At 42.0% G+C, this 25,659-nt stretch overlaps 2 protein-coding genes across 4 annotated transcripts in view; both read left to right on the forward strand.

Annotated features, from left to right (window-relative positions):
* Nucleotides 1-21,521, forward strand: part of LOC103139612 (CUGBP Elav-like family member 4) — a 77,838-nt gene extending 56,317 nt beyond the window's left edge. The window contains exon 3 of the mRNA XM_016672499.1: nt 21,485-21,521. Coding sequence (XP_016527985.1) covers nt 21,485-21,521 — 37 coding nt within the window. The remainder of the gene's footprint in view (nt 1-21,484) is intronic.
* The window catches only part of celf4 (CUGBP, Elav-like family member 4), a 72,762-nt gene that overhangs the window by 13,934 nt on the left and 33,169 nt on the right, over nt 1-25,659 (forward strand). The gene's annotated exons all lie outside the window — the stretch shown is intronic.

The following is a 25,659-nucleotide window of genomic DNA, read 5'->3' on the forward strand; positions in this document are numbered from 1 at the left end:
CTCCGTTATTCTCTGGCTGCCTTCGCCTCTCCTTCGGCCCCTCCTGCTCCCTCTGCCGTGGCGGAGAGAGGAGGACAAGAGGAGAGTGGAGGAGACAGTAGATTTTGCATGCTCTAAATACGGCCTCTGTGTGTGGGGTGCTGTCATCAAAGGAGAGAAGGGACAGAGGACGGTTCAGTTCTTTTGTGATTGTGTGCGCGTGTGTGTGTGTGTGTGTGTTTGCAGATGTGATTGAGAGTGCTTGAATTCTAGCAAACATCAAAGATGATCCCTCATCAGTCTCTGCTTTTTCTCTCTTCCTCTCTCCCCTTCTGCCACTCTCCCCGATGCCCACTTTAGCATAATTTTTGCGCATTGCCTTCCTTTTGTTTTTTTGTCGTTATACTCTGCCTTCGCTCGCCTGTCTGTGTCGGTGTGTCTCGCCTTTCTTGCATGTGCTTGGCAGGGTGTGACAGCATTGAGAAGTCACCAAAGAGGTAAATGATGATAGGCCATCCATCATGCTTTATGGACTCTGCATGGTGCTGCCGTGGAGAGTGGCTGCACTGTGCAGTAACTCAGCGCTCTCTGTCCCTCCATATAACCTGGCAGGGGCTCTGCCGCCCGCCTCGCCTCTGCCGGCCGAGCGTTTATGTGCGCGCGACGCAGGAGAACCGTTGCTCTGACTCACCCTCTTAAGTGTTTTTGTTTGTGCGGACGCGCCTACGGGAGAGGGCTTGTCCACATTGCCAGAGTATGGGTGATGAGCTTTCATTATGGCCTGATATGCCACTGCTGGGAGCAGCAGCTCAGAGCAGCAGCCACAGAGCGTTCTGTGTGTGTGTGTGTGTGTGTGAGTGATGCACAAACACAGATAAACACAGAGATGTGATGCCGAAGAGCCGGACAGGCTGTTTGTTTAACATTTGACCCAGAGAGTCCAGCGGTTTTCAAGCATCATGCTCAGAGGTCTGAAAGGGAAATTTGGGACGAGGCTGTAAAGTCGTGTAACTAATGATGAGCAAATCCTTTTTATGTGAATCGGTTACAGCTTACAAGAAACAGATATGGCCATTTATTCCCCCTCTAATTGTTTGCAGTAAAGTGTAATAAAAGATTTAATTTGAGACATTTAGACATTTTTTATTTAAACTTGATAAACATAATTACTTTTTATGCTACATTAAATACTGTTGCCACAACTAAGATGGATGCCCAGAAAACGATAATTGTGCGTAGCAACCTTGTCTGCTGTCAATGAACTGCCTAAAACTGGTCACTGGAGTCTTTCATTGGACATCAGCACTACTGTAAAACAAATAAGATGTGGGTTAGTTGATTAAATATATATATACCTTTTCATGTTTGAAACACTAAAAACAAATGGTGCCGATTTTAAAAGCCTTCATCGGCCTCTTGTACATCTGAGAAGCAAAACATTTAAACTGTCTCTGGATGGGAAGAGGCTTCCCGGTTTCAAGGAAAATGATGTCCAGAAAAAGATGTAAAGAGATCAGGAAATTTCTGCGTTTTGATAAGAAGGAAGCCCGACAGTCAGGCACTGATCTCTGCAACTTGGGGCAAGTTTGTGGAAAACTTGCGTTGCCTAAAACCGATGCCGGCATCATCAACATCACCTTTGGCCAGGTGTAAATTCATTCAGTTTATTGTAAATATGCCTGGTAAAGGTCGGCTCCAATTTTGGTCCACTGATGTCCAGTCAAATTATCTGCTAAATAAGGCTCCATAACATGGAGGAGACATCGGCTCCTTGAGGAGAATTTGGTTTTGAAACTGGCAGAGCCATTTAGAGGGAAGGGCAGAAAATATCACCACTGATATTTTCTTCCCTTCTCTAAAACTAGCCACTACCTTTCAGGACAGAAAGACCAGCCTGGTGGGTCCTTTGGAGAAAACGATGCATGAGTTACATCCTGCCTCTAAACAGCAGCCAAACTGTTGTCAACACGGGACCTAAAAGATACAACGCTAACAATGAGGGAAACAAAATGTTTTTATTCTTATTACCGACCTCATGGGTGTGGGCATCAATGATGGGCCGAAGGCAGAACCGGAGCCTTGGCAGTATTACATCAAAATGAAGTAAGTGTGGGCATTTTGGCTCAGGTGGCATTTTCTCCAAAATTCAATTTTTCTGTCTCCAATTTCATTTTTTTTTTATTATTTTAATTTTCAGAACTTTGTTTTACATAGTTGATGCATTCATCAAAGAAAAACACATTTATTTGTTCAATATAATACCAGTTTAAATCTTCAGTTAAAAAAATAACCCAAAATGCAATATGCTGTGTAATGCAGTCTCCTCTGGAAAACATGGTGGCACTGTGTTGTAGAAAAAGACTTTAATCCTCTAACATGCAAAACATAAAACTTTAAATCGAAATGATTTGATAACTGGAAAAGCATGTAAGCAGAAATGTGCAATAACCTGGTGGTATAAATGTGCACACCTTAAAATAACAGATTTTTTATTTTTTTTTAGCACAGTTGATTAATATTCAGCGTTCAGTCTTCTCAGTTTTATTAAGACTGAATATTCTGAAATGAGAAGCTCTGCTGCTGCTTTAAGATTTTCCCGATACTTGTGGTAAATGTAGGGTTTTGCAAAGATGTTACTAAAAATCAATCTTACAGTACAAAGCTTCCACTCAGTGGGAGGGTACTGATAAAGGTTCCTAAAAAATGGTATCTTACATGCAAAACTTTTCCAAGGAAGGGAGAGAAAAACACTGCCAAGACAGCAAGTCGAGACGTAAGATTGTTGTAGACGACAACGAGTCGGTGTTACAGTTAAATTAATGCGTGCAAACAGATTTGTTTGCTGTTCAGTTGAATTGTACGGCGCATGAAAGGATTTCTCTTGGCCTAATTTTGTACATTTTATTTATTTATTTATTTTGCACTTTTGAGTATCCCCCACAGGTGACGGATCAGCATAAATACAAACTTTCAGCTAAAACAAAAAAAACCAAAAAAAAAACTCAGGGAGGTTTCCAAATCGTACTTAAAAGCAGCCGCCAATAAACACCTACAGCCGACTGAAATACTCAACTCCCTCCCTTTGTCTTACAGCCTCACGTTCGTACTTCACTCTCTCCATCCTTCCCCCCTCGCTTTGCATCCTTCACTCCAACAACCCCTCCTCCTGGTTGAGCCCCTTCACACTTTTCTTTTCTCACCTTTCCACATGGAAGAACAATTGCTCAGTCCTCTCCCTCCCGCTCTGCCCTCCCTCCTCTCCCGCACTTCCTCGCCTCCCCACCACTCACAGATCCAGAGGGAATCACACTGTCTGAACCAAATGTGGCACAAACTTGTCAGATGATGTTTGTTTTCCTCTCCTCCTCCCATACCTCTCTTTGAGCACGGCTGTGTGTTTTAATGCTGTCTACATATTTGACAAAGTGCTGTGAAACGCGCCGTGCTACACTTGCGCGTCAATAGACCGAAAATTTGCACTGTCATTAATGAAATAGGACTCTGCAGAGACGGAGGAGGAGGGGTGTGGAGGGGGGTGGGTTTAGCATCAGCCAGGCTGAGTCGCGAGGTTTGTGTGATTATAATGTTTGCACGGCCAGACAGCTTGTTAGTGCAAATGTTGGAACTAAAAGTAAACACCAAAGCTCCCTAGAAACTTTGAATAGAGGATATTTTGCTGAACACCAAAGGTGTTTTCGGGGACTGAACATCTGCGTTCTTGTCAACAAATAAAGGACTCTTCTACCTGAAGAAATCTAGAACAAACCCTTGTTTGTTTTCCCAAAGGATGCTATTTGCCACTTACAGAAACACTGCTTAATGGAAAAATGCCATCAGATGCGAGGATGAGTTTTCAGACTCCGTCCTACTTCCTGCGGATTTGAGGAGTATCAGAAAGCTGGATTCATTATGACCAACAGAACTGATGGCATCTACACTCACTGGCTGTTTTATTAGTGCCATCTGTCAATATCTTGTGAGCACAAAAACGGCAAATCAGCCAATCGCATGGCAGCAAGCCTTTTAAGCTGGATGGGATGAGGGTCACAAACTGAACGTCACAATAGGGGAGAAATTGTATTTAGGAGAACATGGCACGGTTGTTTAGAAACTGACAAGCTGCAGGGATTTTAAGACGCAGACAGCTTTCAGGTTTAAAGAGAAAGGTCAGGTAAGAGAAAGTTTTCACTGAAGAGCCTTAGTGGTGTTAGAGGTCGATGGAGAATGTGTAGACTGGCCTGGAAACAGCACAAATATCCACTCGCTTCAATAAAAACACGCACAACACCACTTCTGAATGCACCACACATCAGATCACGAGTCCGACGGGCTGCAGCAGCAGAAGACCTGAATTTGCAAAGGATCATCAAACTGGGACAATCTTATACATCTGACACGTCACAATGATACATCTCAGGTTCAGCCCCAACATTCAGATTGGCTGCATTTCATCTAACAGTGTTTTGTAATTCAATTTTTTCCACAACTCGCCAACTTAAAAAAAAAAAACACACATTTTTCGATAAAAGTTTTTTTTGCGCTATGATGAGGAGTTATTCAGCCGTTTCTGCAGAGTTGCAAAGGAAACACTTTTCACATCATGCCAGTTTGTAAACAGCAGCAACGTGACTGTTTGCAGGACCTGGCCTCCTTAGACAACATGATGGCTGCAGCTCAGGTCTCACAGCGTCGCTCAGTTCGTCAGACGTTGAGTTTGTCATTTGAAAGTGTCGAATACGTAGCTCTTCTGTTAAATCTTCGACTACAACTTCCCCAAAACGCCACATATGTAGGTAGCTGATATACATGAATACGTCTTATATAAGTGTTTACATCGGTTTTCGCCATCATTTTTAGTGATGTAGAAGATTATTCATGTTTAATTTTAATTGCACTTCTTATTTAATGGGAACAATGCAATTGTGACATTTTTTCCTTTTTTGACATAAGCAGAATATCAAAAAAGTTTTTTTGCACATTTGTAATGGAAACTCAGGGCAGAATTTTGCATTACTTACATTAAAGCCTGGATTCATCTAGTCTTATATTGACGATGGTGGTGATGGTGTAAGAGTGTGTGGTGGGGGGTAGGGGGGTGCACATTTTCTTGGCACTCTTTCAGACCATTAATACGAAATAAGCATTATTTAAGCTCCACGTCGCCAAAACCAAGAGGATAGAAGAAGAGGCAGGAGAGAGGGAGAGAGGCGAGGAGGACAGTCGGGAGTAAGTCTGCCAAGAAGCATTGTACAGAAACTTACCTCTGGCAATCTCACAGTCTGAGTTCACTTCTAAAGCTGATTCCGAACTTTGGCAAGAGGCGGCACCTGCACAAGCATTCTTTATGAATGTCACACCCCGAGAGAGGAAAATGATTACGTTGCAAAGAGGACAGGGGTGGAACAGGAGGAGGTGGAAGAAAAAGAGAGAAGAAAAATCACTTTGATGGATTACGGTCCTCGCGGGACAACCTTGTAACAGTTTTGGACAGAAGTCCAAGTCACCCAGATTCTCTGCTACACCAGCAATTCTCCTTTCTGCCTTCCTTTCTTTCCTATCGCCACCTTTTAGTCATCCCAGACGTGCACTGGCTGTAACAACAGGGCTAGCGATGGTACTCAGTGAAACCCACTTGCAGGAACTGATCATGAGGAGAGGAGACGTGCCTTCTTCCACTCAGTCGGTCTTATGAGCAGAGACGCACGACCCGGGCTGCGTTCTGCAGTCGGAAGTGTTTGGTGGCAAAGAGCAAATTCTTCAGGGTCCTTGGCGCTCCTTGCGCACAGATGGTGCCGCCTGCTCGCCGCCGGTGCCCGTTGTTGATCAGTGTGTTGAGGGCACCTGTGAAATTAAACAGACAAATGAATTTTCCACTGGCCGCCAAACAAAATAACAGCGGCGCGTGAAGGATGACTAAGCTGTTGCATGAATTACCTGCTTTCGATGCCAGAGGCCGGGGCATTTTTTTTTTCTTTTTTTGCCGCCGTCTCTCTGAGGTTGGAGCCTGTGAGGTTATCAAAGGAAAGAAAGGTGCTGCGGCAGAAATGTAGCCTCAGCTGGATGTTAAAGATGTGGTGGCTGTGCACATTTGTTATCCCTTAAGCACATCTAGACCTAATTAACAACCATGTTCCACAGCAAGGTTGTCTTTGGCCAGAATCCAGCCTCAACCAATAATTCATTTACAGAACAGCAACACATCTTCATGGGTAGTAAAGGACTTAGAAGTGTGACATGGCTCTTACAGGAGCACTTAGTGGTAAGCTACTTAGTGTATTTTTCTCCTTTAATGGCTTCTGAGAGTAGATTTCTCTGCACACTAATAACTAAACTGCAGGACTGCTCGCCCCTGGATGTTTTTAAATTCTAATCACAAAGATTATTTTTATCTTCCTATTGATTTCAGGGACAACCTTGGCCATGAGAGGACAATAGTTTGGCGCGCTCGAACTGCATTTTACAGCAGCCACCCTCCTGGAACAGGGTGGGCACTGACAGCAGCTCCCCTTAATCCCAAACAAGCTCGCGCAAAATGAACCACTGACACCAGTAAGGCAATTACAAGGGCAGATTTTATGATGGTACCTGAAAGCGTCGTCTGCAGAGACAATGAGACAGCTGTCCCAGGCCTGCAGAATATTATGAAAGCGTCCAACGTTACTGTTAAATATGGTTAAGACGCTTTGAGCTGCAATTAACATAAAAAAAAAATTCACAATTATTCTCTTTGTTTTGACGTTGAAGATGTTGCAATCACTATGTTTATCATTTTTGATAACTTAAATCAGAAGCGAGCTTCACTGAGAGGCAGAGCCCCTTCGACACACCAGAACAATGACTGGCAGTCAGAGCATGGATTTATTTCATTTTAAGTACGAAACCACACCATGTTTTATGTCCGTGCCTTCCTTTGAGATTGCAATATTGACAATGTTGCGCAAGTTAATTCATTCACCTCCAATCTTTATTTGTATGGGTCAGTCTCATGATGAGACAACGTCTCATTTTCAACTGCGACCTGCTTAAACCATCGTACAGGAACATTGTGGAGAACTAACGCTGATGTCAGTGGATAAATCTGAATTTTTACTTCTTTAAGGCTCAATACCTTAATATTTGATCATGTTTAAAAATCCACCGGTTCTCATTCATTTAATGTCTATTTACAGAAGGTCATTTTGTGTAATAGTTGGCGTAATTATTATCACCTCATCGAATTTGCAATGCGCCCTTCGCTAATTTATTTACCCATATTTGTTTCTCTCCTGTTTCTTGTTTTTGCTCATTGTAGCTGTAATTTACTTGCCCAACCCACAAAAGTTGCTCATTTACTGATTTTACTACTTGAACTACAGGAAAGTAAACTCTGTGGAGTAATTTTGACCAAATCCATCCTGTTAAGGCTAAATATATAAATGAACTTTATTTTCTTGCATTGTGGCCGTTGTTAAGCCACTCGTTCACTCGATACGTCTCACGCATTCGCTTCTTACTGTGTGAGATCAAAGTGATAAATATGATTTTCCTTGTGCCTGTGTGTGAGGAAAAAGGTTGATGGCCGGCATCGCTACGCCTCCCTCTCATTTTCCCTCCTCATCTTCCTCACAGCAACCTTCACCTTCCTTTTCTTCTTGCTCTCTCTAACCCAGTAGAGGTGGAATGGATGCAGTATTAGCTTAACCTGCTCACAGCGTAACATACAGCAACGTCCATAATAATCTATTCCTCTGACAGATGTAGGTTGAAATTTTATATTTCAGTTTTGTCAACAAGTTTCTGACCGGAGGCATCGCATCGTTTTGTTGCGGTCCAGGTCGAGTCTCGATTGTAATCTGCCAGAGCATCTGGGCAGGGAACTGCAGATTAACATTTTTTATTATTTTTTTTTAAAGATATGCTTGTCTTATTTCTTATAAGAAGTTGGTTGAATAAAAGTTTATATCTAATCTTAGTCTCTTTTTTAGGCTATGCGTACCTTTAGTCACCTTTTTGATGCTTTGCACTCTGAGAAGTTTTTCTAGGTAAAACATTGAATGTATCAGTCAACTGTAACTATGACTTCTACAAATCACATTCATTAAATCTGACTCATGATTGTAAGGTTTGTTAGCACCGCAAAGAATCCACTGAGCCTGAGTCGCTCAGGGCTGGTTAAGGAAGGGTAAAGAGATTAATAAGAGATTAATACAGTTGATCTGTTTTGCTGTGAGCTTCACGAGATCTCTAGACATTCCTCCATTAAAGACTTTTTCCTGACTCTTTTCATAGCATAAGAAAACTACCTGCTCCTTCTGAAGGAGTGGCTGGAACCTCAGAGAACCTCCAACATTTTTCTGAAGTTACATTTTTGCTCTCCCAACTGGTTTATTTATCCAGAATGAATTTTATTAAGTTTCCCAATAATCAGAAACTTTAAAATTCAACACGAGAATCTCCTTTTTTTTTTTTAGTGAGCCCTGGTTTGCCCTCCACCAAGATACTCTGATTTTTTTCTCTCCCTCAAATCAGAGTATGACTTTAAAAACTCAGTGCCTCTATAACATTTCATACAGCATTGGTAAAATTCAAAGTTCTCCAAAGAGTGACCTTATTTTACATATCTAACACTGATTTTGAAGTAGCTACTTCAAAATCAGTGCGATTTGTTCTCTATTTATAATCCGTACTGTAACAATGTTAAATATTTCATTGGGTGCTTAACAGCTATAACACCTTAAAGGCCAGTTTTCCCTCTTTCAGACAAACAGCAGCCTGCCATTAACTAACCGCTTCTGTTGCTCAGTAAGAGTTGACAGTGGAGCTGCTGTACATTAGCACTTGGCATTACCTCCGCATAACTGCATCTCACTCTGGGCGTGCGTCCAGAAAAGTATCATAAGTCATCGTAGGACTGCGGCTAATAGATGGCTGCCAGTCCAACGAGGAAAGATCTGCATCCCTCACGCGCCTTCACCTGCTTTCTTCCCCTATTTGTCTTCTTGGAGAGAAAGTACTAATATCATTCCACTCAAAGCTTTTCTACTAAGCCCCTGTGAGCAAATTATTTTCAGTCGGCGTCTCTGCAGAGAGCAGCGCTTCTTGTTCGAGCTCGCTACACAGATCCAAGCCCGCGTTTTGCGCCTCGACCCAACACGCATGCCTCTTTACCAGGAAGCAGCTAAACTCTCCCAGGATTGGCTACTGTACCGGTCCGCCTTTTGCAAACTCACAATTATAGGTGTTATTTAAAGGTCTGAGCGTCTCAGCTTCTCGCCACAACATGGGCCCATAACCTCCCCCCCCCACTGCCCCCTTTGTTTTGTTTTTTTTGTTTTTTCGGAGCTGCAGCCTGTAGAGACAGATAGCATAGATCACTCCCAGATGTGTTTTCTTCATGGCTGTCTGCCATGGGAAAACAGAACTGATGACGAGGGGGCGGGGGAGGCTGGAGGGGAGCAAATGTTTTTTAATTGAATATCCTCATCTTATTCCCTATAATCGCTCACATCTGCCAGATGGATGTATGGGTTTTCTGGCGCGTTGGAGTTTTTTCACGTTTTATTCGCTCAAAACGGTCCGCAGCTCACTGGCAGAACTTTGATGTACAATTCCTTTTGTTGCAAGCTGTGCACAGAACCTAGCCGTGGTGAATCAATAGTAATTTAGCAGTGAGTTATAGCTGGATTTGTGCATATGCTGGACAGAGCGGGCACAGTTTAATTGTGGTGTGTTTACCCAGTGATTGCTGAGTCAACAACAATGACAGAGAATTTATTTTCTTTCTCATCCTCTCCCCCCCCTTTTCGCCACCTTCTCTTCGTCCCTCTTTTGGGACTGCTGTGTTATTTTTCTTCCCTTGATCTCATTACATCATGTCTTAAGGGTTGTATTCATTAAAGTTTAAGCGCGCGCCGCACTCCCAACGTCGCGCGCGGTGAATAACTTTCAGCCCGTCTCCCTCCATCGCCGCCGTCTTCGCTCCTTCACGTCCTTTTTGTTTTTCAGTGCCACGCCGCAGAAGTGCGAGCTCCTTTTCATTTTCTCCGCTCCCGCTTCACCGTGGAGGCGAGCTGCTGGGAGGATCCGTCGGAGCCCAGATGTTGAGACTGACAGGCGGTGCTCCTGTGCTTTAATTAAACTTCCGTGGAAGTTCTCGTTTTCCCTCTGAGTGAGCTGCACTGGCACTATATTTATTATGGGGAGATAAATGTTGCTTTGCATTTTCTACTCTGGGTCTTAAGAGACAGACAGAGAGAGAGAGAGAGAGAGAAAAACAACCAGCTTTTTCTACCTCCTTTAACCTGTGCTATCAGCAGTGTTGGGTTTTGCTAGGCAACCGTACGCCACAGTGCTCTGGGAGTGAAATGATTGTTAATTGAGCTGTAGGACGGTTTATGCATGTCCTCATGCGCTCCCATTTTAGCCTGATTTTCAGATTGTTTACCTGTCTTCTACAGTTTTCGTGCAAAACTCACATTTTCCCTCCTGTAATTCTCGCCAGCCGTTCTTTGGATGCCGGGTCTGTGTTTGAGGAACGGATAGACACGCAATTCCAGCTATTAATCATTGATGTCATCTCCGTGCAACGCACAAAAAGCGTGCGGTGATAAATTATTGATGCGATCCTGGAGATAACAGTTGCTCTCTAATTGCATGTCACCATCGTCAGGTTTAAACAAGTCTCCGTGTCCCGTTAATGTGATTACACATTCATAATTGTCCCGTTATTAGACTGGTTTATTATTCATAACAATGGGGCCCACCAATTTGCATAAGTTCACTGGATGTTTTCATTCTTTTCATGTGCTAAGATTTATTTTGATTTTTTTTTTTCTTTTTGTTGCCAGAACCCAATGTGATCACAATTTATTTTATTTTTTTTAGGCGTGACTTCTATCTGTTGGTGTACAGAGAGAATACTTTAGTATTTTTGAAAGAATTACATTTGAAACCATGAAAATAATAATAATATTTTATGAATCACTTGTGTTTTTTTGCAACTGGATTTGCAAAATAACTGCAAACGCACAGATTTTTTTTTTTCATTACTATTAAGGTTCATCAGAGGCTCGATTATGAGATTTCTGACCACATGACAGAGTTAATATTTCTACAGAAAAACACAACAAAAATGTTAAATATGTATATTTTTTATTTTTTTAAGTCTTTTGTAGGCACACATTTGAATTTTTTGAACTACACAAACCATATTGAATATGGTTTTCAATATATCATTTCGTAAATGCCTTCAATGCATGGTGTTAACTTCCAAATGTACGAAATGAAATGTTCATATTTGTGTTTGCATGTGATTCAGTGTGTTTAAATTATGCTAAATGTCCCAGTAAGTAACACAGCTTCCCAGAAATTTCCAGAATTGCCGTGGAAAGTTTCCAATTTATCAAAAAAAAAACAAACAAAAAAACTCAGCTTAGCTTCACGTGAAAGATTTCCGGAAGTGAACCTGGCTTCTTTGTGACACTAGTTATGTAAACATTTTCAATTTAATTTAGCATTTTTCTTAAATCTGACGCGCTGTCTTTTATTCGTCTTTGCCCGTATCCACGTCAGCCTCTGCTGTGTTCTCCCTGTGCGTATTTAGGGTCACTCTGGGCCCTTTGGCTTCTTTCTACAGTCCAAAAACATGACTATTAGGTTCAATAGTTTCTCCAAATTGCCCTGGGTGTTTTTGTGATTATGCTTTAGTGTGGCTACGTGTCTTTAATGAACTGGTGAACAGTCCAGGGTGTAAACACCCTTGTGTCTTTTTCTGCTGGAGAAAACTATCATCACCTCTGTGGGTTTTCAAAAATGTTGAAAACTGATGGATGTTTTCTTCATTCCTACCACATAACGCCATAAAACGCGTTAATGACGTGAGTGAGTGCATTTTGTTTCCCTCCATTTCTCCACTTTTTGATACAGTGAACCCTGAGCTTCGATGGAAATGCTCCATGAAGACAAGAGGCCTCATCACAATTAAACCAAAATTCATTAAATTAAAACAGTTTCATCTTTAGGTCCTTTTACTCACTTTGTTGTTTATTTTTTATTTTTCCAACTACAACCTTCAAATATCTGCATGATTTTTCTCCTGATGCTCCCAACCAAAACCAGTCGTTCCCCGAACCAAACATTAATCTGTCGTTATGTCGCGAAACACATTTTTTCGTTAATTGTTTGCAGCAGTTTGGAATCCTAAAACTAATCGTGCCGATCTGCTAACGGAGCCATCAGACTCGCAGTCTCACATGATGCTGTAAAATTTCTTGCCAGCACATTCTCCCTGCTGTACTTTCAGCAGGGCTGGTACTCCGCTGGGATATATTTTCATACATTATCGTAATCCCCTTCCCCTTCTCCTTTTACCACTCTTTAAATCCTTTTTGTCTCCATCAACCCCTTGCTTGTTCGTTTCATTTCCACCAAAGATGTCCTCGTCTCCTCCTCGGCTCGCTTACCTCGGCTCCTCCCTCCATCAACATCACTCGCTCTTTCTCTGGCTCACTACTTACCCCCACCTCCACCCCTCCCTATCCATATCTCCCACCTTTCCCCTCGCTGTCCCCACCTCCCACACTCCATCACCAGCTTATCTGCCTCTCTCTCTCTCCCTCCCTCTCGCTGCATTTGCATCACCCTGACTTTTCCCTCTCTCTCTCTCTCTCCTCCAACTCGTTGCCAACATGAACTCACTTTCTCTCTGTTTCCCTCTCTGCATCCCTCTGAGGCATGTTTAATTAAGCGTAGGGCTATGTGTCAGAGAGGGAAGGAGAGGACTAATGCTATCTGGAGAACCAGGCTAAACTTCGCAGGGCCTCCTGTTTTGTCTCCTCCCTCTTCCTCTCCCTTTGGCCTGGGCTATCCATAATTACCCCGCTCATTAGCGCAGGGACAAGGTGCGGCAGGAGAGGAGGAATCGGCGAGGGAGTGACGGGAGGACAAGAGCGGGAGGAACAATGGCGCGGGAGAGGAGGTGGCAGGTGTTGCACTTAACTTCCCTTATGGACGAAGTGCGTGGAGGAATGAACGACTGGAGCGTCGTCAGAGGGGTTAGAGCGGGCGAAATCTGGAGATTTGATCAACTTTATTAGACTTTGGAAGGAGCGTCTCTCCTGCCAAAGAGGAGAATTATATTTTCAGATGGGGGGGCATTAAACTGCTTTTGTGCTACAACTGGATACTCTTCTGCATTTATGAGCGTGACTGGTCCCCGGTGTGTCACAGGCTCTTCTGAAAGTGGACTTGTGTGCATTCCCTAGTGGGGAAAGGACACACCTCTGTAGCAACACCGCCTGCCTCTTAGTCTGGCCTTACAAGCATTGAAAACCATTAATGCTCCTTGAACTTTTCCAGGTGACACAAACGTGTCCTGCTCCCGTGAGTCAAAACTTTGCAGAAGCAGTTACAGCGACTTCTTTTGGGTTACGTCTCTACCACCTTCGCACGTCTAGAGACTGAAAGATTTGCCCATTATTTTGTTTAAAATAAATCACAGCCAGACTTGGATGGAGGCCATCTGTGAACTGTGATGTTCATGGTTTCCTACTAGCTATCTGCAGCTCTGGACTTTGACTAAGCCGTTCTAACCAGTGGTAGACGCTCTGATCTAAACCTGTCTTTCCAAGGTCGTCACAGAAGTAGCTTTGAACTTAGAAAATGGTTTAGGATCAGTCATTATTTGCGAGTTAAATATTGGTGAAATACACAACTTAGAGCTACTAAGAACCAAAAGGGAAAAAATTATGTGTTGATTTATCTTTTATTTATTGGGAATTAGTCAAGAATGGTGTAGAAAATTTTCCTAGGACGAAGGCAAAGAACTCTAAACAATTCTAAGTTTGAAAACCACAGTCCTTTGCTGGCCCTACGATGGACTGACCACCTGTGGAAAACAACGTTCTTCTTTCCTTTGGATTTAAAAAGACACAACAAGCCTGTTGCGCTGCTGTTTTAAAATGTCTAGCATTGTAGTGGTACGTGGGAAACAATAGGTGTGCTGCAGCAGTGAACTTCTAACCAAACCTTTTCCATTGCAGATTTGGCTGTGACTAAGTTTTTCCTGCACATCTCAAAAAAAACCACCGTGTCAGCATTCTCAGATGACTCTGCTTTTTAGTACAGTTCTCTGCAGTGAATCAGGAGAATGTCCATATTATGGAATATTAAATACTGAAGTACCTGGCCAAACGCTGCACGTGGTCTGGTTGGTGTCAGACATGGTGATGTAAAGGCCTTAAAACCACACTGTTCGGTTTTCGGTCCAGGCGATTTTCCAAGAGAGCTGGTTTGTTTGGCCCACATGTTAGAAGCTCCTTGGCAGCTTGGACCTCTGTATGCTTATTGCCTTAGATCACAACATCACTTTTACCTTCCCCCCTTCTCTTTTGGTAAAAGTAGCACAGTCTGAAAATGTTAAACCTTTACATGGGTTTCATCTTCCTACATGTCCCTCTTTGAATCTCACTATATGAATAAACTATGTTTAAAATATCCTGACCATCACTTTGGGTCTACAGCTTCTGAACAGAGAGGAAGACAACTTGTCCTCTTCATCTCGCCTTTCTTGCCGACCTTTCTCATTTTTATCATGCATGTTTCGTCTCATGCCAGCCTGAGCTCTAACCCGCCTCCCACTCAGCAGTTTGCTCTCCCCCCACCACCACATGCAGTTTTTCTACAAACTTCCATGAGTCTCATAAAAGTGGCGAATGGAAAAACACTCGGCTTTTGTCAGCTCTGAATCATCTGCAGAGGCAAGGAGGGATTTATTTTGTCCCTCAAGCAGTGCATAATAGATTTTACTCGAGGTCAGCCAAAGTTACACTTTACTTGACCTCCTTGTTGGGAAGGATTTTGTTTCCTGCCAAGAACTCACACACAAAAAAAGAGTGAAATGTTTCAGAGAAATGTTAAATGTTTATTTTAGTCTTACTCTCTCGCTCAAAGTAATATATATAGCTCTCCCATCGGTTACTTAAAAGCTGCAAAGAAAAGTATAATATGGAGTGGGGAAAAAAAAACTTCAAAAGAGACTATAAAACACTTACGCCAGTGTTAAATTTTCCCCATCTTCAGTTTTGTGGAGAATATTTAGCAATAATCCATCTTTTAAACTATTCATATATTTCTGTTGAGATATAAAACAATAAAACTTGGACAATGTGGGCCTGATCTTGAGGAAATGGCAATCCATTTGTGAAAAATATCCCATCACGTATTTGAAGTGTGTGCGTCTGTTTTATATGGGACCTTTGTGCAAAATTTAAAGCGTCGCCATCTCAATTTCTTCACTTTCCAGCCAGGTATAGCTAATCAGTTTTAGAGAAGAATATTTTTTTAAATGTCCCGTACAGCACAGTGTTCCCAGTTCTCTTTTTTTAAGAGTTTCCAGAAAGAAAAGCGTTTACCTGCACATCGTGAGTCATCAGAGCGTTTCAGAGGTGAAACTAACCAAGCAGCTGCCAATGTATTCTTCAAAACACCAGCACCGTGGCAGTAACTTGAGAATATTGTTATAAATGTAACATTTTTTACAGGAACTTGCAGCATAAGGCTTTTGTTTTAAGAGCTGCTGTTTTGTCGGTGCTTTATAAATTAAGTCCACGTGTGTTTTTGGACTAAGAAAAAAGAAATCGGAGGAGTGTTTGATAGAGCTTGTTGATGACCAGGGAAGTGACTAAAGGCCTGAAAAGTTATGTTTCTATGATAATTGAGTCAGGACTATATTCACCACTAGAAATCAGAATCCACATTCGACACCATCTGTTTGTATTTATCAATAGACAGTCGGTCCTGAACTGATTTCTGAGTTAAGTGTATGCCTCTAATCCTAAACTGCCTTTGTTAATCTTTTAAAACATTTGCTTCACATCAGTGCTGAGAAAATGTGTGGGCTCACACTGCAACACCAATGTGTGGAAATAGCTTGTGAGTGTGAGCAGTTCTCCCTGGTCCCCTGTGAACTTCAGCGGATCAATACAATCATTATTTCCTCTTTGTTTTTGCGTGTTTCACATTTGCATTCTAGAAATGTTGCTATTTGCAATCATTTAAAGGCATTTCAACATCAGTGGTCGGCCCAAAACATGACTTTGATTAAAACATATCCAATTGTGGACATGTGATTTGATCTTTGTTCCTGGTAATTTGGGTGTTTTTAATGCTGTGATCAATAAATGAAATACATTGTGTTAGAAATTGTTTTGTTTTCCTCCCGTACTTGTCAGAAGCGCGTAACACAACACTATGGAGACGGAGTAAATCTCCATCAAGAGAAAAACAGAAGCAGTGAGGCAGGTTTTCCAGCAGCTTTAAGAACGCACAACATGGCAACACTTGGATGTGCTGTTGGATCAACAAACTCAACAACTTGTTGCTTCTGGTATTTGAAGGTACGCAGAGGCTAGCTTAAGCTTGGATCAAATAAAAATCTAACTTGCGTCAATTGGGACATATTCGTTGGTTTTATGACTGATCTTTTTGGGCCCTCATTTGTCCTTTTTCATTCTATGAATGCACCAAATGGGTCAATCAAATGTTAGCTAAATTACTCAGAGAATAAAGGTGGGTCCCATGCTCTGCTTGTGACATTAAGTAATTGTAATGCTGAGGTGAGTGATTTTTTTGTCAGTTCAGACAGAATGTCTGCATAGATCGCCATAAGATGAAGTAATGATCTTATTGAGCCATTAGTGTGGCATTGCTTTAACAATGGTAATTAGCAATAATTGGAAAGCCTGTTTGCCTCTTTTTGTTTGGTGCCACATTTGAAATATGAAAATTCAGAGATAAGCAAGTAGAAAAATGGAAAACTTATCAAGTCTTCACTGCCTGTGCCAAACATATTGTTCTGTTATTGACTATTGTTTGATTTCATCTGATATATCAGATGTTTGAACATTAACATTTCTGAAGAGAAAGCTGGATTATTAGATTCCCATTCCTAAGAATTATTTTTTTTCTCTGCGTTGAAATGTTCTGAAGTGAGAAGTTGGTTTTTCCACCCCATGCTATCACACTGACTCCACCAAAAGCTATCCAGCATTGGCAGAGAGGACTCAGTAGGCTTTTCATGGTACAACAGCTCCGATGCCACACATGTATTTTCTTAAAATTGTGATGACATTTAGAAGAGAAACAAGCAGACCTTCCAGCTGTACAAGATTCATTGCCAAGAAACATTTTTTCAAAAAAGCAAACTTCAAACAAACACAAATGTCCCTACCTCTGGTGCTAAATTTACTTGACTTGGATGGATTCCAGCTGCACTTGTTGATGATAGAGATGCTAAAACTCATAAAGTTCAGGGATGTCTTAATCACCGTCAAAGGAAGAGATGATTAAGGAAGATATTAAAAAATATCGCAAATTTCCAAAATAGCACAACCCTCGTTTTTCAATCTACCAATTATCAGCTTCACTTATGTTTCATAAAAGGAAGAACACACAATATAGGATATAGGATGTCTTCTATATCTACACATAATATACTGTAGATTTTGGTTACGGCTTGAAAGGAACGATATGAATGACTTTAAGAGAGATTTGTGGATGCTAAATAGATTTCTATCTGCGTCAAAGTCAGAAGGTGAATTTGCAGCGTGCTTTTCTACAATTATCAAAACATTTACCCAGCTTAGTGAAAGAAATCAGGAAGTTTATAATGCAGAACAGAAAGATGTTTGATATATCAAGAAAGAAAGCAGTGGTGTAACCAGAGTGTGTGTTTGTCGAGGAGTTGCATCCTATTGTCAGCTCGGTCTGCTCATCTCAAACTTCATAAGATCCATTCTAGCGAAGGGTGCAGAAATCCCACAGTCTGCAGGTATTAAAGCTTCTCTCACAGCCATAGTTCTTATAATTACACATGCGCTCGTACCACACAGGTCTTTGCTATTAACCTTTCCACTCCAGGTTTCCTCTCGTAGGCCAAAAGCGGGCGACCCTCAACCAAGACAATGCAGCATTGCAATGCTTCCAGCCACTGGGATTTTAATTAGAGGAGTACGGCCACAGACGGCGCCATTAAATCCTCTCATTTGTAATCCGAGCGGGTTTGGCTGGGGTGGATGAGCCGATGTCCAATAAGAGTCAATCGGACTGAGGAGACGGTTCGCTTCGGTTTGGTTCATCATCCCAGGCACATAGTAGACTGTAGGAAGCAAAAGATGCGGATGATGAAAAGCAATGAATGAATGATCTTGAAGGATGTTTTTGGGGGTGAGGGATGAAAAGTTATTATGACTCTACATTTTCAAACCAAATGCTAAGTCAAAGGACACAAACTGGTGTCTTTAGACCAAAAGATGGAAAACAAAACAATGAGTTCAGCGACTCTAAACCAAAGATTAATCAACTTGTTGTCCACCACAGCAGCCGTAGTGTCTTTCAGTCTGCCAGTGCCGCAGGGGGGCCCGTGGCAAACTGCGGCTGGGCGTGCCATCCCAGGCGAAAGGGAGGCTTTCACCACATGGGCCACTTTCATTAGATCAGGCCCGGCCCCCCTCAGGCTCTTAATCGAATTTTCCCGATGCCGTGTATTTAAGAATAGAATGGCCTTCCCCTCCCTGATTTCCTCGCTCTCAGGAAGAATAGACCAGCCCTTTATGTGACAACATGAAGTGGAACAGAAACACCTACTTTCTTCTCCCCGCGTGTGACTCTGCACTTTTTCCCCCTCCGCCCCTTCTCCACGTTTACACAGTTTAATTGTTGTGCATTCATTTTAGTCCTCTTCTTTGATTTATTTATTTATTTATTTTTTTTAAAGGGCCAAATATAGCAACAAACGACTCTTTGAGCAGGGTCTCCCAGGGAGGGGGAAAGAGAGGGCCGTTGAGTCGGGACTCATATTTCATCTTTTCAATAATTCATTGGATGCTTTAGGAAAGGACTTTACACTGAGATGGGGTAGGATCCGTGTCTCCAGCGTCCCCCCCATGAGTCATGAGATAATCCACGGGGTTACAGTACGGCGCAGATCTGTGGTGACGCATGTGTTCTCCCACATTGTGCACTGGAAGCAGCGTTCTCGCCTGAACGTTAGCAGAGACTTGTGAAAGGAAAGGAAAACTGCAGTGTGTGTTTGTGTGTGTTTTTAATGCGATTATCATTCATTCATAATTAACTGCTGTATATTTGCTCACTTTCAGTCTCAGATGGTTACCCACTTCAGTTTAATGTACTGTGCTGCTGCTTAAAGAAGACAATAGCAGGGAGTGACTTTTATGGTGCCTGTATGACTGCCAGACTGTTTTAGAAGAGTGGCTGTTTGCTATAGTACATAATGTGGATGCAATACAACCATTGTTCATATGAAGAGACTTCATGTTGCTCTGTGCCATAAACGTTGCCCATAATTCACTGTCTTGGAAGGCTGTAAGTAAATGAAATGAAGGAGAAGTTGTTTATTTTGTTGAGGGGAAAAAAAAAAAGTTGCGCTTTTTGTGGAACTTGCATGAGAAAACAACACTAATGTCAGTGTTGCTTTAGTGTTTGTCCTGTAACCAATTACAAGTTCAGTTTTCTGGGTTTTATTTACATTTCAGAGGGGTTTTTTCATACGTTTTGCTGCATGGAGTCCCTTAGCTGAGTCTTAAAATATAGAAAGTAATCAGACCCTTTCTACTTTTTCACATGTTTTGTTACAGCCATAAACTGACAATGAGATTTATCAGAATTTTATGTGATTGGTCAGCATGAAGTACTGTGACACTGCAAGGTGGCATAAAAATTAAACATAGTTAATACAAATCTTAAGAGTGTGGCATCTGCATATTTCGCTGTCCTGCTACAACTTTATAACATGTTGCTGCAGTTACAGCTGCAAGTCTTTTTGCGATCAATTGTTTTTGCAAAGTAGCATCTATGGGGAAAAAAAGCGTTGTCACAGATTTCCAAGTCCGAACTTTGACTAGGTCAGTCAGAGTGAGGAGGAGGGGCTTAGTGCTGTCAATCAAACTCATGTACTAAATGTGCAAATGGAGGAGAAATAACTTATCGCCACTGAAAAAAAAGTTTATCTGCCGCCATCGGTGGCCATGCTAACTAGAATGAGCATTCACAGGTTATGCTAACTGCATCACCTTTTACGAGGGATAGCGATCACATGATGAGCTGAGCCGCACGAGATTGTGATTGACTGCGCTAAGACCCGCCCCCTGGCTCTGATTGGTTCAATTTTTTTCACAGATTATCTGTCTCTTGGCATACTGTCTCAACACAATGACAGTTTTCAACAATCTGCAACTGCAAACTTTCAGGTCGCAACATAAAAAAGTTAAAGCAGTATGAACACTTTTGCGAGGTCCTGCTTTAAACCACTTTGTCAGACAGAGTTCCCTGTAGGCTTCCTACCGCACGCCGCGCTTCAGCGGCCCGTCGGTGCTTTTCAGAACAGAGCACGCAACGGCGACATTCTTTTGAAGCGGCACCACGCATGGATAGCATGATAAAGCACAACCTGTCTTGTAATCACAAATTACAGGCAGCCTCTCCCTCCCATCCCTGATCCAGTTTTCTTCATAGGGAAGCCGGGGCCAAGGAGAATACAAGTGACTGCCAAGTCCCCACCACTCCCCAGTACAAGCTGCTTATAAATCGGCATCCTCTCTGATAGGTCAAGGTTTTGATTTGGTCATGACCTTAGTTCATAAATCTGAATGATGTAGGGGCTTTGGTTAAAAGGCTGCTGGATCAACTCTCAGATGGGATAACCCTCCCTTGCTTTCAGCCTTTCTTTTTCTCTCTCTCTCCCCTCCTACTTCTCTTCCACCCTCACGTCCCTTTTTCAGTCCCCGCTGCAGTCTCAAGTCCCCGGAGCCTTTATAACGGGCAGAGAGAGAGATGGCAAGGGGGTGAAACAGGCAATCAATAAATCAATATGTTTTGCGCCACTAAGCTAGGGTAAGCTCACTCTCTCAGAGCTGCTTGTCCATGTGCACACACACACACACACACACAGACATTACATATACACTCACTTCCCATCCTCGCAAGTTTCTCTCAACACAAACAAACAAATGAAGGTGCAGGACAGAATGTCCCTTGCCAAAAGACATTTTGTTGTTTTAGGGACTTGCTTTTTCTTCCCCCCACCACTCCCCTCATTCTATTTCCTGTTTTGGATCATTAAGCCATTGATTTTTATTTCAGCGGGTAAGTGGTGGTGGCGACCCCCAGGGAACAGGCTGAAAACCTCAACAGAGTGGCCCCAGCAGGAGTTTCTCTAGTAACTGGCTGCTCCCGAGGGCCAGTGGACCCTCTTAAGTCGACGTGGGGGGAAAAGCTTCACCTGAAATCAGTCATTCTGCCGCCCAGTTCTCGGGCAAATTGATTTCTCCTTCCTAAATGTCTTTGCAACCACTGGAAGTGCAAACTTGCGCATTCGGCTATAGATTTGGACCCCGGCGCTGATAGAAATTCTTGAAGCCGTGCAAACGGTCAGTTTTCTTCATGGATTTTTAGGGATGTAAAAAGTTGGCCGGAGCATCTGCTTTCATATCACTGTGTCCAATATTTTTAGGTCCGTGGGGGCGTCGAGGGCGGAGGAGAGAGCATGAGAGATACTCTGAGAAACACTAGCAACGCTGGCAGACCAAGATCCAGTTGGCCAACGGCCAGAGAGATATTACAGTCAGATATATAGTAACACAGATGGATGCACTCAGCCTAAAGAGGCTGACATATTGGCCAGCGCTGTCATAAGAATGACATAATACCGATCCTGACAGGTAATGAAAATAACAGCCGCTCCACCACCGAGTTGCATAAGCACTTTAGCTTTTGCTCATACAATGTAAACATTATCCCTGACACGGGGAATATCCATGTCTGTAACCAGGCTTGTTACACACACACACACACACACACACACACAAATACAGTGTTTTCTTTAAGCTTCTTAACGTGTCTGTATCGAGCCCTAATTTAGTCACAATCTTAGCTTAAACATATTTATGTTGCGCAGTGCTTTGCTAAAGCAGAGGTACCAATTTTTGAATGATTCTCCAATTATGTCACACTACAGCAGGTACATATCGCTGCCGAGTGTATTCAGCTCCTTCTTTACTCTGATACCACTAAATAAAATCTGGTGTTAAAAGTGCAAAAAGATTATCCTATTATTAAACTGTGTGCAAGCGTCTCAGCATATCTTTGTAAAGGCCTCGGAGGTTCGTTAGGGGACATAAGTAAACAAACAGAATCATAAAGACCAAGGAAGACAACATGCAGGTCAGGGAGACAACGTGGAGACGTTCAGAGCATGGTTAGGGTATCAAACAAATGTCCCAATCTTTGAGCTGATGTACCTCTCAGACTCTTACCTGGAAATTGAAAAAGTTTTTCCCCAAACCTTCTGGAGCTTTCCAGGAACACAGGGAACGTGTAGAACAAGGTGCTGACGTCTTTTTGGCATAAACCATCTCTGGAAAATTTGCTTAATACAGAAGAAAAAGACCAAATAAACTTTCTCACAATGGATTAAGTTTCAGTGCGTGTTGGACATACATAAACGTTTTACTCTCAATTAATAATTATCAAAGCTAAACCACGTTAGACTCTACTGCTACCTTTAAAATCTGCAAGGAGAACAGGACGCAGCTCAATCATGTACTTACTATTGGCTCCAGTTTGAACATTGCATCCTAAAAGGAGCACAATAAATATTCAAAACAAAGGAAATATCTTTCACGTTTTTGCTCAGCCCTCCTCCTTACTTTTTTCCTTCAGGTGGTTTACTCCTCTCCTGACCTTGGTGTGCTTTATTTGAAAGGAGAAGCGTCCAGTGATACTTTACGGGTTCAATTTAAAGAAACCTTTCCTGCATTAATAATGATGCTGTATTCCCCTGTCTTTTCCTTCCCTTCGTTCTCTGGAACGAGGAAGTTGTTGCCCTGCAGCTGCTTCCTAACATGCCGTCTCATATTTGCTGTATTTTCTCGGTTATTCTCTTATCCTTAGCTAAAAACTGTGCTTTTGAAGGAGGAAATGAATCGTGAAATGGCAAAGAAAACAGGTAAACGAAGAGGGACAGGCGTCGAAAATGAAATGCAGCTCATCCGCTCACAAACATGGGAAAATAATGTGGGGGAAAGTTGGAAAAACACATTTTCTCTAATAGATTCTAGTCCCCCCCCCTACTTCATGTTACTGTTGCTTTCAAAGACGCTTGTCGGGATTCGTCTCCTTTTTGACTTCACGGAGGGAATGAACTCTTAGCACGGTTATAGGCCGATTAAAGGCAGAAAGCATCAGTGAATATATATTGGAATAAATGAAAATATGTAGAACAAATTCTGAATGGATTCACATCTTGGTTGTTGCATCCATAAAGTTTAGTAAAAAAAATAACATAAAAAGATGTTTAATCTGTGTGTGCAGACATGTTTAGTCCTAAGTGCATTTGTGCAGGAATATACCCAAGTTTATATTCCTAAATAAAATATTGATGACTACAGCCACAGTGCAGTAAAAAGTGTGCTCCCTTACACATTTTTCTGTTTTTGCACATTTCTTGTCACGCATATTTTAGTAATTTTAATACAGCACAAGTTGCAATGTTAGACAAAGATAAGTAAAACAGTTTCCAGGTGAAATCAATACACGTTTTTATCTGAGGAAAGCGATACCTGATGTTATCAATAAGCTCCTGGTGTAATTCTGGTGGGTCAGCCACCAGAACCGCTGTTCTATGTTCTTCTTCATTTGTGGAAAATGTCTCTCACGTTGGTCTGCTGGAGTCCTAGAAACTCAGAAATTAATACCTTCTAGACGTCAGCCAGTTTCTAGATCGTGTGTTTTTGAATTTCTTTGAGTCAGCTTATTTAAGTAAAGCTGTACGTCTAGTGAAATTGACCCAATCTCTCCAAAAAAAAAAAAAAAAGTTAATTCATGAATTGACGGAGGGGGTTGATTACTTTTTCACAAAAGAATGAATCAATCGTTTTTCAGGTTACTGTACTTCAAGTGTTTACTCGTTTCTGCATTCAGTCGTGTGTGCAGCAGATTTTTTGGCTCTAAGTAAGTATGTGGGAGTGAGAGAACATCACATCGCCCAACTGGGCTCAGCTTGGAGCTAAAAGAGATCTATTAGTGGGGAGGGGAAAAAAAAGCTTTATTCATTGGCAAACCCTAATAAACATTTAACAGTATTACCTACTTCTTTCTCCCTTCCCCTCCTTAACTCCTCTCTTCTAAATCATTTTGCAGAGTTTTTCTCTTCCCGTTCCTCTCGTCTCTCGTCTGACTCTCTTCCAGCCTCTTCTATATTTAATCAAGCAGGGATTGTTGAATTAGTGATTATTGAATGGAGGCTGGAAGACGATGTGCGATCATGACAGGGAAGCCGTCATCCGTCTTTCTGGAGCTTTAGCCCTGAATTTTTAGTGCAGAGCAGAGTTTTTTGAAAAGAGCAGATAAGAGGTTATGTTTTGCAAAAATAGGGCACAGAGGGGTTTCCACTGTACAGACAGCCGTAATGCATTCATACTCGTTTCTTCACAGATATTTTTTTTATTGTCTTAATGTTTTTTTTTTCTTTATGTCCCTCCTGCTTTTTTTTTTCCTATCTCAATTTGGGCTTCACTGTCATTAAGAAACATTTTGCCGCATACGAAGTGCAGTTTTCTTGCTTTCAGAAGAACGCAGCGCTGAGTTATCTGCACAGGTTGAGGGGGAGAAAATCAGAGCAAAGTAAACGCATGAATCACATGCTTAATCTCGCCTCGGGTTTTGCCCAGTAGGATGTAATGCGATAGAAAAAACATTTCTTAGCGACTCGCTTAATGCAGCATCAGTCCATAATAATGTAACTGCCTGTCGCAATGTTAGCAGAGTTAAAACGGAGAAGGTAGCAGGTGGGATGAATGGCTCTCTTTGAGAGGAACTACTTGAGACACAACCAAATCCTGTCGACTTTGTGAGGCCAGTTATTAGATTTCCATCATGTGCGTCTCTTCAGTTCAAGATAGGAGTTTCCAAAATGTCTCTTTTGAGATGTCTCTGATGACACAAAGGTCAGTGCGTTACAGTGAGTTTCCCTGTTCTTACCTTGCAGAAAATGACACAGCCTCAATAAAAACATACTAAGCGTCACTACTTGCACTTGTGCCGCAGTTTTAGAACAAAACATTTCCATTCCCTAAAATGTTGTCTTGCATCCGCTCTCTGGTAGGTGCACAATAAACATTCAGCTACACCAACCAGCTAATCAACATGGAGGTCAAAGGACCAAAGGTGATGAAATCCACCCACAACTGCCTCTAATTAAGATGCTATTTCAGCTTTTGTTTGGCGAACACAGTTCTTCTCTCTTTTTTTACGGATATTCTGGTTGCCTGACAACTAACGCAGCAAAAGAATTAAATCTACTAACACAGAAGCTATAAAATCTGTTTGTCTAATGTCTCCACATCTCCAAATTCTCCTTTAGGTTTTCGGTTTCGCTTCTCTTGACTTGTGGGGGGGTTTTTGTTGTTTTTTTTTTTTTGTTTTTTTGCGAGCAAAGTAATGATTTGATTGTGGTTTTGCAAACACGACGAGCTAATCACCACACACTAATCCCAGGGTTCCTTCAATAACAATAAGACCCTGAATTTTAAGTTGTTTATCGTAACATAACGTGTGTTCTTTTGTGGCAGTAATTTCCGGCTTCGTCCTCTCTCAAAACGTTTCTTGAACCGTTTTGTGAGTGAAGCC

This window comes from Poecilia formosa, unplaced genomic scaffold (genome assembly GCF_000485575.1).
Source record: "Poecilia formosa unplaced genomic scaffold, Poecilia_formosa-5.1.2 Scaffold62, whole genome shotgun sequence".
In the NCBI taxonomy this organism is placed as follows: Eukaryota; Metazoa; Chordata; class Actinopteri; order Cyprinodontiformes; family Poeciliidae; genus Poecilia; species Poecilia formosa.